Source organism: Chelonia mydas, chromosome 1 (assembly GCF_015237465.2).
Source record: "Chelonia mydas isolate rCheMyd1 chromosome 1, rCheMyd1.pri.v2, whole genome shotgun sequence".
In the NCBI taxonomy this organism is placed as follows: domain Eukaryota; kingdom Metazoa; phylum Chordata; order Testudines; family Cheloniidae; genus Chelonia; species Chelonia mydas.
This window is the reverse complement of record NC_057849.1, coordinates 116,450,335-116,468,849: the sequence shown is the minus strand read 5'-3', so window position 1 is coordinate 116,468,849 and position 18,515 is coordinate 116,450,335. Positions and strand designations below refer to the sequence as shown.

General features: G+C 42.5%; 1 protein-coding gene across 4 annotated transcripts in view; it reads right to left on the bottom strand.

Moving 5' to 3' along the window:
• Nucleotides 1–6,555, bottom strand: part of AFF3 (AF4/FMR2 family member 3) — a 482,362-nt gene extending 475,807 nt beyond the window's left edge. For all 4 annotated transcript variants that reach the window (XM_037898291.2, XM_043537046.1, XM_043537051.1 and 1 more), the window contains exon 1: nucleotides 6,379–6,555. In XM_037898291.2, coding sequence (XP_037754219.1) covers nucleotides 6,379–6,431 — 53 coding nt within the window. In that variant the 5' untranslated portion in view covers nucleotides 6,432–6,555. The remainder of the gene's footprint in view (nucleotides 1–6,378) is intronic.
• Nucleotides 6,556–18,515: the final 11,960 nt, after the last annotated feature.

Here is an 18,515-nt window from a genome sequence, read left to right as displayed (position 1 = left end):
CAGTTCTGTAGGACCTCGAAGATTAAGATCATCAGAGCTTGTTGCTCCAAAACTGCAGCTAATACCATGGTGCTGTCACCTATCTCGAACAGTACAGAGTGTTGACAGAGACATTGCATTAAGCGTTTGTCTAGACTCTCCATGTTCCTTGGTTTCCATTTGATCATATTGTCACCAGTCTTTAGCACCCCAACTCTTGCTCAATTTAGAGTACACCACTATTTCCATTTGAGGTCAATGACTAGAGGAAGTTGTCCTGACAGAACCATGTTCTCCAGGATCATCAGCATTTCCCACCATTTTGTTACCTCAAAATACCACAGTGGAAGGTGACAGAGTAAGGGATTTCAGAGGCAAAACTATTTCTGAACTTCAGCTTTTTGGGTGGAGGAATGTGTCCATGCAGCGGGTATCTTGGATCATGCACCTGTTTTTGTCTCTCCTTTCTACTGAAAGCATTCTGCCCCACTGATGGTGGTGCAGTCCCCATGACGCAGTACAGCGACACCATAGGAGTCAGTTTCAAAGCCCCTCTTATGACCCTACAGGCATGAATAAGTATCAATTTTGTATGCATTGCTTGAGCATGACTGTGGAAGTAGAAAAAGGGATAAAGGGGAGTTGAATGCAGACATCTTAGTTTTCTTAGGAATAGAGCAAGAGTCAGGCTAACTCTAATAACGCGAGACTTTAAGGCAGGGCCTGGGCAAGTGGGAAGCGAATAGGAAAACTGTAAGAGATGCTGTTTTGACTTTGTGTTAGATAAGAATGGAATGCAGACTGTAGCAGGAACTGCTGAGAAAAGTAAGATATCAAGAAGGAATATGTATAAACAAGACGCAGCTGTTGATCATTATTGTATGCAACAAAAGGTATAAATGCTTGCCCTAACTGTTTATGTGGCGGAGACCTGCCTAGGAAGGGGAAATCCCCTGTCCGTGCACACTCTCCCCCTTGCAATTGCTTGAGAATAAACTGTCTCTGACTTGTTGCAAACAACCTAAGAGTGAAGACTGTGTTTTTCTTCCACATGACCATACTGCGACACAGTACTCCGCAAATGAGTAACACGAGGTGAGACTGGTTGCTCAGAGTGTTTTACAATCAGCTCCCCATTTTGTATTGGACAGTTTCTGGCGTATTCAGTTCCTGGAGCTCACTTTCTTTTTCAGCTTCTTCGTGTATTCTTTGTATGTCAGTGTTCAGTCTAATGTGAACCCAAGATACACCAGATGTTCACAGAGCTCAAGATTAAGATGAGAAACTTAACACTTAAATAAAATTAAGTATTATTATTCTTGTGAATGTATTAGTGTATCTGTAATGGTAAACTATGGTTCCTGTCCTAAAGAAGGAAAGATATCCATGGGTTAGTGACCCCAAAGAAAAAAAATCAGTCCAATATTAACTGAAAATAAACATTTTAATACTTTATGATGTCTAGGTAACAATTTGTAAAATTAGCTTTCCAGAATCTTCTCTAGTGAACAGTCTGTACAAAATGAAAATGATCTCAACTTGCACAAATATAAAACTTAGTGACTAAAAACTGGACTAGCCTGGGATCAAAAAGTTACAAAAGGTTCTTTTACAAGACTGCTGGATGTCTACCCACTTTTTGTTAAGAGCAGCTTCCAAACAAAACTCTCATTGACTTCAAATGGAGCAGGAACAGACCCAAAGATAGCAAATGAGCTAGTAATTCAATACATAGTCTGTATAAAACAGTGGGCCACCTTACACTGTGGCATTTGACATTGACCTCTACTTGGAAACTACACAGTTACATGTGTATTTATTTACAATACTAGGCCACCTCTACAAAACTGATGATAATTCAAAATATCCAAAAGCATCAGATCAGCAACATATTCATTGATTATGCACTTTGCTACTTGTGCCTAAACCACCACCATTTTATTCAGGACTAACATGCCTCATGCTTAAATATGCGTACACTTTACTTTTTGTACGCTATAACATGGTGAGTAAATGCATTAGTAAGCCTGATAATTTTATTTAACTGATTTAACCCTTACAAATTTTGTAAATATTTACCCAGATTCAGCAATGTACTTAATTATGTGCCTTACTTTAAGCACGAGTAGTTCCTTTACAAAATTGCTTTCAAAAGGATTCCTCACATGTTTAAAGTTGGGCACATGCTTAAGTACCTCGCTGAATATGGGCCTAAGTTTGACCAATACAACACAGAACAGCTGCACGATTTTTATTTTTATTTTTTAACTATAAAACCATGCCTGGCACTTCCATTTAACGCATTTGACCTGATTCTCTACTACCCTGCACCTTGTGTAATTTGTTTTAACTAGACCAAAATAGATGTACACACTACCAAATCAGAATAAGACCATTTTTGCACTGTGTAAAAGAACATACAAGTTGCTAAGCAGTGGAAAATTTGGCTCCTTGCATTTGTACAAATAAACTAGATATTATATACAAATGAATTGATGTACAGAAAGAAAATATATGAGGTGGTGTTGTGGTACGAAGTTGTTATTGCTGTGAAGTTGGGATAATTGCATTACTCACCAGTAATGGAGGCACGAGTGAATTATGCAGATCTCCCCAAAAAGTGCCAACAAAAGCGTTATACAAAACACATGATCATGTTTTGTTTATGTCACAAATTTGTGTGGTTCTGCTGGATTTTCTATTTGAGTCTCACTCAGCTTTTGTCATTTGAAATATGTTACTGGGGGCGGAGGGGTGGGAGATGCCATTGGTGTGGATGCAACTTCACAGAAACTACAATTCAATATAAAAATCAACTTATATAACCTTCTGCAGTTTACAATATACTAATGAATATCCTCTCTTATGATGGTTTCTGGACCATGTATAGGATACAAATATTATATTACATTTTGTATGCTACAACATGAACAGCAGAGTAAAAATGTAATGGGTATTAATTGGAGGGCAAATTCATCAAAACTGATGCATTCAATGCAATATTTACACTGTCCTCAATGAGAACTGAGTATCATGCTACTGTTGATATGGACATCCTTTTAAAACCATTTCGATTTTCCAATAACAAAAATTTAAAAAAGAAAACTTTAGAGAAGCGTGTTAATATTTATTGATTTCACTTTTAAGCAAAACAGTCATCAAGTACTGCAAAAAACAGCTTTTCTGTCATTAGTTAAGTACACAAATTGTCAATATGACTACCTTCAAAAAAATGAGGGATAATATTTATTCTTGCTGCATGGAAAATTAAATCCTCTAAGTGTTGCCCTTTACCATGAAAGTATTTTCCACCTATGTGGTACAAAATTTTTTTTTCTTTTTGGTGATAACTGTGCTCCTTTAGAAGGATGCTGTCAAGTCTTTTAGGTCTAAAGTTAGATCTACAAGGTTTATTTTGGTTAGTGAGTATGTCCTACAAGGTAGGATTCTTTGTAAATTTCAATAACCGGTCTGTTCGCAAGAAAGAACCTGGCAGTATAGAGGAAAGACTGCATGACATGCACACGTTGCCCACAATCATCAACAAGCCCAGGGCCCTATGCCTGTTGTTGCTGGGTCACCCAGTGGTAAAGCTGTCATTTTACTAATATTCATGCTATAAGCTTACAGTATGTGACATCAGTACTTCTGCTATGACTCTAACTTGATTATTCTGAGTTTTTTATTCTGAAACATTTGCTAAAACAGCTGCTTTGTGATAAACTTCCAGCAAACAACCTCAGATTCACCAAGCCATTCAGCAGAACACAGCTACACTTTCTTCCTGAAAGAATGCAAGCAGAAAATGATAACACTTATGAAACTCTTGTTCTATAGAGAAGTTATGATTAAATGTATGTGATTCACTTTTAGATGGCTTGATGTTTAATTTTTTTGTGCACTCAACCCTGCAACGACTTCAGGGGAAGGTTTAGGTGAGCAAGGAATGCAGGATCAGGCTCACTATTACCCAACTGTCTACGTTTCATTTGAAACATTTGTGGTATACTTGGTAAATACATACTTAAGACTATTTTTTAAAATAATACTTGTTACACAAATCATAGACTTTTTAAAAAGTGTGTTATCTGGGATTCTAGAAGTGTCCCTTGGATCAATATTATCAATTAAATCAGTAGAACCTCTCATACTATGTTCAGAGTGACTCAATAACACTCAAAGCATGCTAAAAAGGTTAGGAAAAGCAGTGATTGCCGGACATAGTACTAGCTGGGCTTCCAACATTATAGTTTCAACTTTTTCCATTTTTTAAATATTAAATATAAGAGCTAAGCTACAAACTGGACTAATGGCCACCACATTCCCATTAAAAAAAATGAGAGGGGGGGGGTTCCCAAAGCAGACCAACGTACTATTTCCCCCCCCCTCTTGTTAAATAGAAAGTTTGTGGAATTTAATTTTATAAGCATTTTGTGGGCTGAAAATTTAAAATCGATCCAGAGATAAGTGTTATGGTTTGGATATAAACTGAAAATTGGTATTTATTACTGAAATTCAGACACAACCTTAACTAGTATTCCAGGCAGCAAAGCTGTAATTAACAACTTGTATAGAATAGTAACAAACTGTTCTATTATATTTGATCTTTAAAATTCCCATAGCAATATAAAAGTTTATTATATTGCATGTCATCAATGTATGCATTTATAAGAGCCAGCATTATGCATTGCATAAATCCGGAGATCTTTTGTAAGAGGAAGCTGACTAATGGATTTGCTTGTCCAGCTTATTTTGTTAAGCCTGTCATGGAAAAGATAAGCTGTAGTTGCTGAATGCATCCTCTACTGATACAGATCACAAAAAATGTTAAAGAAATGCAACACTTTTAACTGACTTAAGGCAAAAATAATCTCAACTCCCAAATATACCATTCGAGCTAATAGGACATAAACTGCAGTTACTGTCCCTCTTCCAGCAAATGCTCACCTAAAATGATTAACATAACACAAGTTCCTGTAGTAATAAGAATACACTGGCGCTGAAATAATTATACCACTTGGATAGGTGGGGCGGGGGAGGTAGAACGGGCGGAGGAAGCAGGGGGGTTATTCAAAGGCACCTGCCGCTGGAATTAAACTGCTCCAGATAAAAAGATTCCGTACAATACACGCACTTCGGGACATGGGGAGCTTGAGTACAATTCCATTTCACCCATCGCTTTTTCGTGCACAAAGGGGTTAATCTATGGGGGTTACAAACAACAGTGACACACCGTGGAGCCGCACACACCAGTACCACAAAGTACCTGCGACTGACAAGCAAAAAGCCCCAGCCTGCTCTGGGTGGACTGGCACTTTCTCCTCCCCTCCGCTGCTCTTACCCAGTTTGCTTGGTTGGGAGCAAGGGTGGCAAAGCCCCCCGGCGAGGGTGCCCATGTGCTGCGCCTCCAGCACCAGCGCCCGAAATACCAGCCCCTGGGCTGGGCTAGGGGGAGGCTATGCCCAGGGAGAGTCGACAATGGCATTTCTAGGAATGGGTTCCCTGCGCGCAGCCCGTTCAACCTGGCAGACACTGGACCTTCCTCCCCGCTCCAAAGCGCCGGCCACCCACAAGGGCTGGCTTGGGGCGCAGAAGGGTGCGACGAGGAGTCCAAGGGCATGTCCTGTAGGGCACAGTCGGGGGGGGGGGGCGTAAGCGGGGCGGAATCGGACTGGGAGGAAGCGAGAGGTGCAGAGGAGGCAGGAGCGGGGAGCAGTGGGAGGCAGGAAGGGGCATCGGGGTGCAGTGGAAGGCAGGAGGGGGGATGCAGTAAGAGGCAGGGAGGGTGTAGGGATGCAATGGGAGGCAGGAGCGGGCACAGGGGTGCAGAGGAGGCAGGAGCGGGGTGCAGTGGGAGGGACGTAGGGGTGCAGAGGAGGCAGGAGCAGGGTGCAGTGGGAAGAAGGGAGGGACGTAGGGGTGCAGAAGAAAGCAGGAACGGGGTGCAGTGAGAGGCAGGGAGGGACTAGGGGTGCAGTGGGAGGGACGTAGGGGTGCAGCGGAGGCAGGAGCAGGGTGCAGTGGGAGGCAGGGAGGTACATAGGGGTGCAAAAGAAAGCAGGAACGGGGTGCAGTGAGAGGCAGGGAGGGACTAGGGGTGCAGTGGGAGGACAAGGAGCATGGGAGCAGAGGGACGGCGGGCTGGGGGTCCATGAAGGGGACCAGGCAGCCGGGAGCGGGGCGGGGGGGGCAGGCACACGCCGCGAGCCGGGGAGCGGGGCTGGAGCCCGGGGTGCTTGCGGCGAGGGGGCAGGGCAAGTCCGTCCTCCCCGGACCCCCAGCTGAAGCGCCACATTCCCCCGCCGCCGGGACGCAGCCCAGCAGGCAGGGAGGCGCCCCCCGCCGCCCCCCGGCTCAGGTGCGGCGCGGCGGGAGGGGGCCCGGCCCGGCAGCACTCACCAGAGGGAGTCCAGGTCCCATTCCTGGAGCAGGGCGAAGTCGAAGCTGTCCATGGTGAGGAGGAGACGCGTCAGCGCGGCTGAGCTGCACCAGCGGAGCGCGCCCGGGGCATCGCCCCCGCACCGAGCCCGCCCCTGCGCCTCCGGGGGCCGGGGCTGCCCGGGGCAACACGCAGCCAGCCAGCCGCGGGCCCCCCCTGCAGCTGCAGCCGCCGCCGCCGCCGCCGCCAGCCGCCCACGGGCTGCTCCGCTCCTCTGCTCGCCGCCGCCGCCGCCGCGCTCCCCTCGCTTCCCTCCCCTCAGCGCCGCGTGTGTGTGTGACTCACTCCGGCGGGCGGGCGCCCTCCCCGGGCTCGCCGCGCAGCCCCGCGCTCTGCCTGTGCCTGGCAGGTAGCGCTCGCTGCCGCCAGGGCCCGCTTGCAGCCTGCGCCGCCCCCCGCCCAGCCCCCTTTGTTTTCTGGGCACTGGCTCCGTTCCCTGCTGCCTGGGAGGACGGGGGGGAGGAGAGGACGAGGGCAGAGGGGGATTGTGTGTGTTACTTCGCCCCCCCCCCGCGCCATCTCTAGCTGCAACTTGCTTTTCCATACACTTCCCTCCCCGAGTTCAGGTCCCCTCTGCTCCCCTCCCCCAAAGCCTGCCACACCTTTACAAACCAGCCTTCTGCCTCTCTTGGGCTGCAATAGCCCTGGGAAATGATGGGCAAAATCCCAGAGCCACTGATCCTGGCAAATGGCCAGGGGAAGTATCATAGAAGTGCAGGAGCGGCAGGGACCGCAGTCGAGCATCTAGTCCTGTCCCCTGCACTCAGGGCAGGCAATAGCCCTGTGCTAGGGCCTCCCCCCGGGCGGCCGGATTTCAGGCAGCGTTGTGCACTCATGCTCCCCCTGACACTAATGCCAAGTGCAGAGTCTCAGCACCTCTGAAAATGGATTTTTTTTTATGTCCATCACCTGTAGACTTGAAGAAATATATAGAATAAAAAAGTGCCACACAAATAAGTACCACCCAGATAAGATATTGGGAACATGTAGTATCCAAAATATTGAAAAATTTTCAACCAGTTTTGTTGTGCAAGGACATTGCTGTTTCAACTTTGGTCCTAAAGGTATCTGAGTTAAAGTCAAGGTTACCTAAGAGGAACAGGCATTTGCTTTGTCTTAGGCCCTGTCTACCTTTGTGGGTTTCAGACATTGGTGACCAGCCACCACTACCACCAACCCTGAATGTAGACAAGGTAATTCAATATAAACTGCAATGTCACACTGAAACAGGTTATCCCTGCTTAAAACTGGGGTAAACTGCACCAGTGTAAGTCACTGCCTATAGAGGCTGGGCACTGATGGCTGAAAATCCCCAGCATAGACAAGTCCATAAAATCCACTGGAAACAGATTTTTTTAAAAATCAACATACTTTCCCCTATAATGTTTGCTCCTCAGATAAACTAATAACCTTAGCCATGATTCCTTAAACTGTGGTTGTGAGAGCTGGCTGGTCACATGATGCTGGGTCTTCTGTCTTCTAGTTGCTAAATCACATTAAAAGAAGCTAACACCAAACACTTTCTGAATCTTATTTTTCCATCTAAGCAATTGCTACAGTTGCACCAGAGATGTTATATGACCACAGATGAGAAGGGTGGTCTGCAAGATCGTGAGTGAAAAGGGAAGTAGTCTATGAGAATCTTTCTGCTCAGATGTGGTCCACTCTATGAAAAAGTTGGAAAACCATACAACTGTGGTTTATAAGCCTCTCACAAGAGGTTTAGAAATTATGGACCAGATTCTCAGTTCCACTTAGATTATTTTTGCACAGCCAAAGAGGTGTAAAATCAGTGGCAGCTAAAAATCCCCCATTAAGCATGGCCAGCTTTATGCCCAGGGCCATCCTTAGGCATAGGCAGCACATGCGACTGCATAGGGCACCCAAAAAATTAGGGCACCCCTGGGTCTTAGTGCCCCTCTCTCCTCTTCCTCTCCCTGTTCTGACCCTTCCTGCAGGCTCCCACCACAGCTGGCTGCTGCAGCCTGGTGAGTCTTCCTCCAGAGGGGATCTAGTATTTAAAAGTGAAAAAGGCTTCCAGCCTGCCAGACCTATTAGCACAACACTGAAACTCTTAAAGAGCCATTCAAGTGGTAATGAAGCCATTTAACAGGCATTTGCCAACACCCAGGTATATACTGTCAGTTTCTGAATTTACTGACAAAAACAGTTGTGCATTACTGTAATATTCACTTGGAATATGTTAGTCTACAGGATCTTAGTTTAAAATTTGCTTTAAAAATATTTCATTAGTGTGTTGCTGAAGATTATATAAATCACATCTCTAAAAAATCCTTGCATAGATTTTTAGATGCACAATCTGAGTATTAATCTTTAGCCTTAAATGGTTGGATCTTCAGATATATAGTTTTTTAACTAAATCCTTTAAAAGATCACCCTTATCTAAAATACACATGCGAGCCCAGGCTGCCATCGGGCATTCAGGCACCAGTTTAATAATACTGCATAGGGCCCCATAAATCCTAAGGATGGCCCTGTTTATGCCAGCCCTGCATCCTCACTCTCCCATCCTAGAACAGGAACATGACATGACTCATGGGGAGGCAGGGTCGGAGCATTCCAGAATGGGAAGGCCTGGGGCATAATCTAGCCAGAACAAGTTACAGTAGGCTTGTGAGTGCTCTACTTTGTGCTTGGGCCCCTTGCTTACTCCTGAATCAAGGAAGGCGAAAAGGTGGCTTGCGGCCATCTTTGTCTCCGTCCTACTAGCTGTGCTGAAGTGTGAGGTTGGTACAACTGAAGATTGAGCCTTATAAATGAAAAAGGTTAAAAATACCTATGTAATTTTTGTGACAAATATATTACTCTAGATGACAGAATGACTGTTCTGTTTTCATGCTCATCTTCCCCGTCTTTGACCACTGCCTGTGCCATCAATTCCTGCTGCTGTTCTTGATTTAACCTAGATTTTAAACTATATGTTTCTGTGAAGTGCTATGTACATTTTGGTACTAACAAACAATAATACATATTTCAGCAGGATGCTAATGCATGAGAACCTAAAAGTGAAATTGACTAAACTGTTTCCATCACTCAGGCTGACAGGAATACAAAAAGTAAACAAACAGTATAACCAGTATAAAATGAATTAGATTTCCAAAATCTTTTTACTTTTGACAACGCAAGATGTTAGCAAGATAGGTAAAGAAATTTGTTTTAGCTTTTTTAAATTTATTTTAACCCATGAGTCACTCTTTAAAATTTCTTACATATCTATTATTACTCTTGTGTTCTCCACCATTATGGCCAAGATTCTCCTCCCACTTACAGCAGTATACATCAGGAGTAATTCCACTGAAGTCAGAGGAGATTTTCAAACCCCTCAGATGGCTCTGAGAAATCTCAGCTGTTGTGCTTAGGCTTTTAGAGGTGGAGAGTGATGACATCTTCCCCTTTCTGAGTCCCAGCAAAAAGAAAAGGAATACTTGTGGCACCTTAGAGACTAACAAATTTATTTGAGCATAAGCTTTCGTAAGCTACAGCTCACTTCATCGGATGCACTCATAAGACCCTGATATTACATTTCCAAAGAACAAAAAGGACGAGGAGCCTTGAATAAACTGGAAGGTTTTTAAACAATATTTTTTGTGTGTACAGGGCATAGGGTAAGTCCAAAGGTGTCAGTACAGTGTGTTTTAAGACTCTGGGCCTGATTCTCCACTCCATTATACCATTTTTATTACACCAGCATAAAGATGGTATAATTGAGTGGATGGAGAATAGGGTTCTTTTTTTTTTTTTTTTTTTGTAGGCAGTACTCATAAAAAGTCTGGTATTGCCTTCAGTTTCCCACAAAATAAGTTTATATGAAGGACCCACTGCATGAGAACAAACAGACCTGTGTTTACTGTTCTGGTAAAGCCAGTGTATTAAGTAGTGATGCAGAAGATACGTTTTATTGAAAAGTATACCAATGAGACAGTATAATCACCAGGGTTCCTAGAAATCCATTTGCCAAGGAAAAAAGGATGGGGGAGAGGGTGCTCCAACTGTCAGCTCTGGCCAGCTGGGCTCCAGCTCTCAGATTTCATTTTAATCACAGAAAAACATGTATTTTTATTTTTTATTATGGAATACTAGGATCCCTGATGATCAAAGGACTCAACTGTATAGAATGAAGCTACATTGTCCATATTGGGGGTACTGGGAGGATCACACCTGCTGTTACAACCCTTTGTGGGTCCAGCATATGCTCAGCCAACTCTGCAAGCCATTGTGAAAAGTGCAGTCCCTGCAATGGTGGCCAGTGCTTGGATGGGATGTACACTTCCCCCAGAACACATGCATGGGGGCCAGCCTCAATCTATTCCAAAGAATGAAAGAGAAAAAAACCCTAGTTATGGTCTTGATTCCGAAACTGTTACTCACATTGGGTAACGCTTATGCACACAGCTTGTTCCAACTGAGTTCAGTGGTCTACATAAGTGAGTAATTCAGAGTAGCAGCCGTGTTAGTCTGTATTCGCAAAAAGAAAAGGAGTACTTGTGGCACCTTAGAGACTAACCAATTATTTGAGCATAAGCTTTCGTGAGCTACAGATTTCAGGGGACACCATCATAGGGCCTAATCACATCAGCCACACTATCAGAGGCTTGTTCACCTGCACATCTACCAATGTGATATATGCCATCACATGCCAGAAATGCCCCTCTCCCATGTACATTGGTCAAACTGGACAGTCTCTACGTAAAAGAATAAATGGACACAAATCAGATGTCAAGAATTATAACATTCATAAACCAGTCAGAGAACACTTCAATCTCTCTGGTCACTCGATTACAGACCTAAAGGTCGCAATATTACAACAAAAAGACTTCAAACTGGATACAATTAACTTAGGCTTGAATAGAGACTGGGAGTGGATGGGTCATTACACAAAGTAAAACTATTTCCCCATGTTTATTTCCCCCCCATCCCCCGCTCCTCAGATGTTCCTGTTAACTGCTGGCAATGGCCCACCTTGCTTATCACTACAAAAGGTTTTCTTCTCCCTCCCCCCCCCCCCCCACCCCCCGGTAATAGCTCATCTTAAGTGATCACTCTCCTTATAATGTGTATGATAACACCCATTTTTTCATGTTCTGTGTGTATATAAATCTCCTCACTGTATTTTCCACTGAATGCATCTGATGAAGTGAGCTGTAGCTCACGAAAGCTTATGCTCAAATAAATTGGTTAGTCTCTAAGGTGCCACTAGTACTCCTTTTCTTTTTATAAGTGAGTAAGTGTTTCTGTTAGGGCTAGCAAGCAATTAAAAAAATTAATCGCATTGTAGAACACCATTTAAATATTTTTGGATGTTTTCTACTTTTTCAAATATATTGATTTCAATTACAACACAGAATACAAAGTGTACAATGCTCACTTTATATTTATTTTTATTACAAGTATTTGCACTATAAAAACACAAAAGAAATAGTATTTTTCAATTCACCTGACACAAGTACTGTAGTGCAATCTCTTTATCATGAAAGTTGAATTTACAAATGTAGAATTATGTACAAAAAAAACTGCATTCAAAAATAAAACAATGTAAAACTTTAGAGCCTGCAAGTCCACTCAGTCCTACATCTTGTTCAGCCAATCGCTCAGACAAACAAGTTTGTTTACATTTGCAGGAGATAATGCTGCCCGCTTCTTGTTTACAATGTCTCCTGAAAGTGAGAACAGGCATTCTCATGGCACTGTTGTAGCCAGTGTCACAAGATATTTACGTGCCAGATGCACTAAAGATTCATATGTCCCTTCACGCTTCGACCACCATTCCAGAGGATGTGTCCATGCTGTTGACGGGTTCTGCTCGATAACAATCCAAAGCAGTGTGGCCCAAAGTATGTTCATTTTCATTATCTGAGTCTGTAGTTTCCCCGTCGGAGTTTTACTCTTGTAAGACTTCTGAAAGCATGCTCCACACCTTGTCCCTCTCAGATTTTGGAAGGCACTTCAGATTCTTAAACCTTGGGTCAAGTGCTGTAGCTATCTTTAGAAGTCTCACATTGGTGCCTTCTTTGCGTTTTGTCAAATCTACAGTGAAAGTGTTCTTAAAATGAACAACATGTGCTGGGTCATCATCCGAGAATGTTATAACATGAAATATATGGCAGAATGTGGGTAAAACAGAGCAGGGGACATACAATTTTCCCCCAAGGAGTTCAGTCACAAATTTAGTTAATACATTATTTTTTTAATGAGCGTCATCAGCATGGAAGCATGTCCTCTGGAACGGTGGCCAAAGTATGAAGGGGCATACAAATGTTTAGCATAACTGGCACGTAAATACCTTGCAATGCCGGCTACAAAAGTGCCATGCAAATGCCTGTTCTCACTTTCTGGTGACACTATAAATAAGAAGAGGGAAGCATTATCTCCTGTAAATGTAAACAAACTCGTTTGTCTGAGCAATTGGCTGAACAAGAAGTAGGACTGAATGGACTTGTAGGCTCTGAAGTTTTACATTGTTTTGTTTTTGACTACAGTTATGTAACAAAAAAATCTACAATTGTAAGTTTCACTTTCACAACAAAGAGATTTCACTACAGCACTTGTATGAGGTGAATTGAAAAATACTATTTAGTTTATCATTTTTACAGTACAAATCTTTGTAATAAAAAATAATATACAGTTTGATTTCAATTACAACACAGAATACAATCTATATGAAAATGTAGGAAAACATCCAAAATATTTAATACATTTCAAACAGTATTCTATTGTTTAACAGAACTATTAAAACTGTGATTAATCACGATTAATTTTTTTAACCACACTTAATTTTTTTGAGTTAATCACGTGAGTTAACTGTGATTAATCGACAGCCCGAGGTCCTGTGTTTTAAAAGCTGTGGCAGCAAGTGTCACAGCTCAGGTCTACAGACTTGGGCTCATGGTACAGCACTAAAAACAGCAATGTAGACATTGCAGTTTGGGCTGGGGCTCTAAAACCCACCCTGCTCTCTGGGATTTACAGTCCAACCTCCAGCCTGAGCCCCAACATTACACTGCTTTTCTTAGCATAGTAACAAGCCCAAATCCGTAGATCCAGGTTCTGCGACTTACTGCCACAGGTTTTAAAACATAGTGTAAACAAACTCTAAATTGTATTTCACTTCTAAAAGGGACTCTGAAGTACCAATCTGAATATATAATAGGTGGATTTGCATTTGAATTTAAATATAGTTTCACTTTAATTTGGCACATGCGAGTTTGAGCTTAAAGTCGTTTTAGATGTAGATGGTGAACCAGAAGGGACGATTAGATCGAGTCTGACCTCCTGTATACCACAGGCCACTAAATTTCACCCAGTTACCCACGTGTTGAGCCCAGTAACTTGTGTTGGACTAAATTTTTAGACTGTTTTGTTTGGAATGCTTGCATTGTCTGTAATTTAGTGCTCTTAACGTAGTAGAAATGCATAATAAATAAATAATAATAAATATCTTCACTTACCAACCCATCTTTCATGCCAGATATATTATTTTAACCTTATACTATTCCTTTAAATAACTGCCATGTTCCAACACAATGGCAGCTGTTATTCCAGCGGTCAGTGAAATTATCACTGTATAATTTCTATATTTCTTTAAATTTATGAGATTTGGAATCCTTTAGGATGAAAGCTGCTGCAAGCAGGTCTAGCAAACAGTATATAGAACCTTAACTCTGCCTCCTTGTGTATATGCATTCTTATACAGCCTTGTTATTGGATTACAGTATTCCTTTTTTTTTTCCTACGTGGGATTCGTCTCATTCGCTGCAAAAGATCTTTGTGTTGTGCATGAGTTCTCTCATGCAAATACTAATACAGCCTAATCCTGTATTGTAGCTTGTGAAATTTGACAGGATCACAGCACAAGATGATATAGCTGCAGATGCTACTAAAGTTAACACAGCATATTTCATTTCACTCCCCACCTTTCCATATAACACCTATAAGCGGAAAGTGGTTAAAAACTAACTTTTTTGCACAAACAAAATATACAGATTTAATTTTCATTGGTTAATTGTGGTAATAACTTCAAATTGTTAGTTAACAATTGCTAACGTAGAGGAATAGCGTTGATTTTGTGGATACTGAACATTTATTATTTTAATATATGTTGCAAGCCTGGAGGTCTAAGTCAAGACTCCGTCTACTCGTCACATAGTGCTTCTGATTCACACGTAGGATTCCCACTGAGGTAAGTGGACGTTGTGTGCATGAATGAAGGACAGCGTACAGCTCTAAGTACTGATGACAATATGTATCATGTCTTGTCAACTGTAGAACAAATTGAGCTGTTCTAAATCTGAGCCGTGGCAGAAGGAATGGACGCCAATTAGAGACAAATATAAAACTTTTCTCTGTGATTTTTTCTTCAATTTAAAAATTTTCAAACAAAAGATTATGAACAAAATGGAAATGTGTAGTCTGGGACCCAAAAGATTGCTTCCAGAGAACATTTTTGCAAGAGAAGCTAAACAGAAGTGCTTTTAATAGTTGTTTGAGAATTGCGGTAGGGAAAGATAAAATTTTTAATCTGGAAACAAAAGAATTGAACAGTTACAATTGACCATTCCATGTGGTTTGAGCTGAACAACAAGCCATTGCTGGATTATAGGATTCCAAGCAACAGGGAAGAGTACAGCTTCGGATGAATTTATGTGAATGTTGTTTGGAAAGGTAGGTGCTCTCATATATAGATAACTTGGTGAAGAGTTTTAAGCAAACCTATGGGATGGTTAGTCTAGGGTTCAGACACAGACAGTCTACTCGAGAGATAGAGGAATGAGGAATAAAATGTAGTGCACAATCAAATCACTCTGTCACTGACACTGACTGCCTCATGCCTGTGAGAGGAGACAAATTTCACCTGATAATTACATAAACACCTTCTGCATTAGGAAAATGGATAGTTGCTGACACTGATTGTCAGTAATGGGTCATCCCTTGTGTTGAATCAACCACATTTTCTGAAAAGGTGCCAAAGACAGTTTTGTCCCTCTGTACTAATAGATAGGCAATTTTTAACACCAGTCAAAGGAGGGCCAGGAGATGACCTATTGCTCACAGTCACTGTCAGCAGTGCATCATTTTTCTAGTGTAGATGGACACTACAAGAGGTGTTTAAGTTATCTGTGATCTTTTCCTACAAAAATATTTTCAAATACCTGAGCAATGCCAGATTTAGTAAGGTGGTTGCTATATATTCTTTTAGCTCATGCTTTCTGGGCTATATGTCTTCTGCTTGGTAAATAGCCTTAGTAAATGCTATAATTATAATTCTCTTTGACTGCATCATTTTTAAGGTTGTATCCACTGAGAGCATCTCTTGGAGTAATGGATCCCTAAAGAAAATAGGTGTGTTAAAGAGATAGCTGTCTGACCATATTAGCTGAGTAGACAGAAGAGTACTGGAAACAAGACCCTGGTGCATAGTGAAATCTTTGTCTCATTCCAAGACAAGCCAAGGAGAGACTGTAGAACCACAGCTCAAATGTAGATTCCCACTGGGCTTAAGGCTGCACTATCTGGGCAAGCACTGGCAGGAGCAAATGCTGAAACATCTAGGGAAAATTTTTATGATGCATTTTTGGATAACAACTACAAACCCATCCACAAGTAGAGTCAGATGGTCCTTGCTGAACTACGAACAATATTCTGTAATCTTTCTGGGACTCTAAGCTTGACTGTGGGCAATCTGTCACCACCGGGACTTCAGGATCTACTGTAGGGCATGCCATGATGATAGCGATACCACCCTTTATGTCCCTGGGATAGTCCATTCTAAGTGAGAAAAGGGCCATCATTCCAGTCCATTCCCAGAGATAGTCAGCCCATACCCTACAAATGTTACTGTCATAATGCATGGAATCGCAGTCCATCTTAAATACATATAATTACAGCTACTCTTCTCCATGCTTTAAATGTTTATGTGATGTGTACTATCCACTTCTAGCTCCCTCATTTTCCCGATCATTTATCAATGACATCTGACACCCGCTTGGGATATGAAAGGTGATGATTCATCTTGAATTTTTGGGAAGTTTTCTTCAGAACTACTGTCAAGGGAGAGACCTGACAGTATGAAATAAGGTAAGACGGGTGTGACAATATCTACATAACAACGGCCATATTGAGTCTGACCAATGGTCCATCTATAACTGCATCCTGTCTTCCAACAGTGGCCAGTGCCAGCAGCTTTAGAGGGAATGACCAGAACAGGCAATCATTGGGTCATCCCTTGTGTTGAATCAACCACATTTTCTGAAAAGGTGCCATACACTCCCAGCTTCTGGCAATCAGAGACTGAGGGACACCAGGAGCATACCGTTGCATCCCTGACTATCCTGGCTAATAGCTGTTGCGAATTATACCTGATAGGTCACGCGCAGTTCGAGTCTAGGCTGAGGCACACGAACAAAGTCCACAACTGCAGAGTTCCCAAAGATATTAAGTTTATTACGCTCGAGCGTGGTGCCCCCCTGCTAATCAGAAGGGGACCCCAAATGCAGGTTATGCAAAGATTATATACCTTTTAGCAAAGCATGTTGCCCTCGTGCATCGGAAACCTTATCCAATAGACAAACCCTTTCCATATCTACCACCTATCCCTGCTAGGTACATTCCCCATGCTAAACTATTACTTCAACCACACAACATGGTCCTAAAGCAATGCATCAGTAACCTTTCTTATCAGGATGGGAGGCCCACATCACAAGGCCAGGAGGCAGGGAGTTAGGAACAAACAAAGAACAGAAACCTGGAGTCGAGACAGGCTGGAAACAAGGGGGAGCGTTTTCACAGAAATGCAGTATCTAAGGAACACTCCTCCTGGTGCATGATGTGCTTGCTTTTAGACAATGGTGGGCCCCAAACCAAAATGGGGTCACATATACTAACTTTTCCTTAACATAGCTATTGATAGACCTATCCTCCATAAATTTATCAAGTTCTTTTCTGAATTCTGTTATAGTTTTGGCCTTCACAATATTCCCTGGCAATGAGTTCCACAGGTTGACTATGTGTTCTGTGAAGGAATACTTTCTTTTGTTTGTTTTAAGCCTGCTGTCTATTAATTTCATTGACTGACCCCTGGTTCATGTGTTATGTGAAGGAATAAACAACACTTCCTTATTCACTTTCTCCACACCAGTCACGATTTTATAGACCTCTATCATATCCTCTCTTAGACTTCTCTTTTCCAAGCTGAAAAGTCTCAGTCTTCTTAGTCTCTCCTCATATGGAAGCCTTTCCACATCCTTAACCATTTTTGTTGCCCTTCCCTGTACCTTTTCCAATTGTAATATTTTTTTGAGATGGGATGACCAGAACTGCACCCAGTATTCAAGGTGTGGGCATACCATGGAATTATATAGTGACATTATTGTACTTTCTGTCTTATCTCTCCCTTTCCTAACATTCTGTTAGCTTTTTGACTGCCATTGCACATTGAGCAGATGTTTTCAGAGCATGATCCACAAATGACTCCAAGCCCTGGTCTACACTAGGACTTTAGGTCGAATTTAGCAGCGTTAAATCGATGTAAACCTGCACCCGTCCACATGATGAAGCCCTTTTTTTCGACTTAAAGGGCTCTTAAAATCGATTTCCTTACTCCATCCCTGACAAGTGGATTAGCACTCAAATCGGCCTTGCCGGGTCGAATTTGGGGTACTGTGGACACAATTCGACGGTATTGGCCTCCGGGAGCTATCCCAGAGTGCTCCATTGTGACCGCTCTAGACAGCACTCTCAACTCAGATGCACTGGCCAGGTAGACAGGAAAAGAACCGCGAACTTTTGAATCTCATTTCCTGTTTGGCCAGAGTGGCAAGCTGCAGGTGACCATACAGAGCTCATCAGCAGAGGTGACCATGCAGAGCTCATCAGCAGAGGTGACCATGATGGAGTCCCAGAATCACAAAAGAGCTCCAGCATGGACTGAACGGGAGGTACGGGATCTGATCGCTGTATGGGGAGAGGAATCCGTGCTATCAGAACTCCGTTCCAGTTTTTGAAATGCCAAAACCTTTGTCAAAATCTCCCAGGGCATGAAGGACAGAGGCCATAACAGGGACTCGAAGCAGTGCTGCATGAA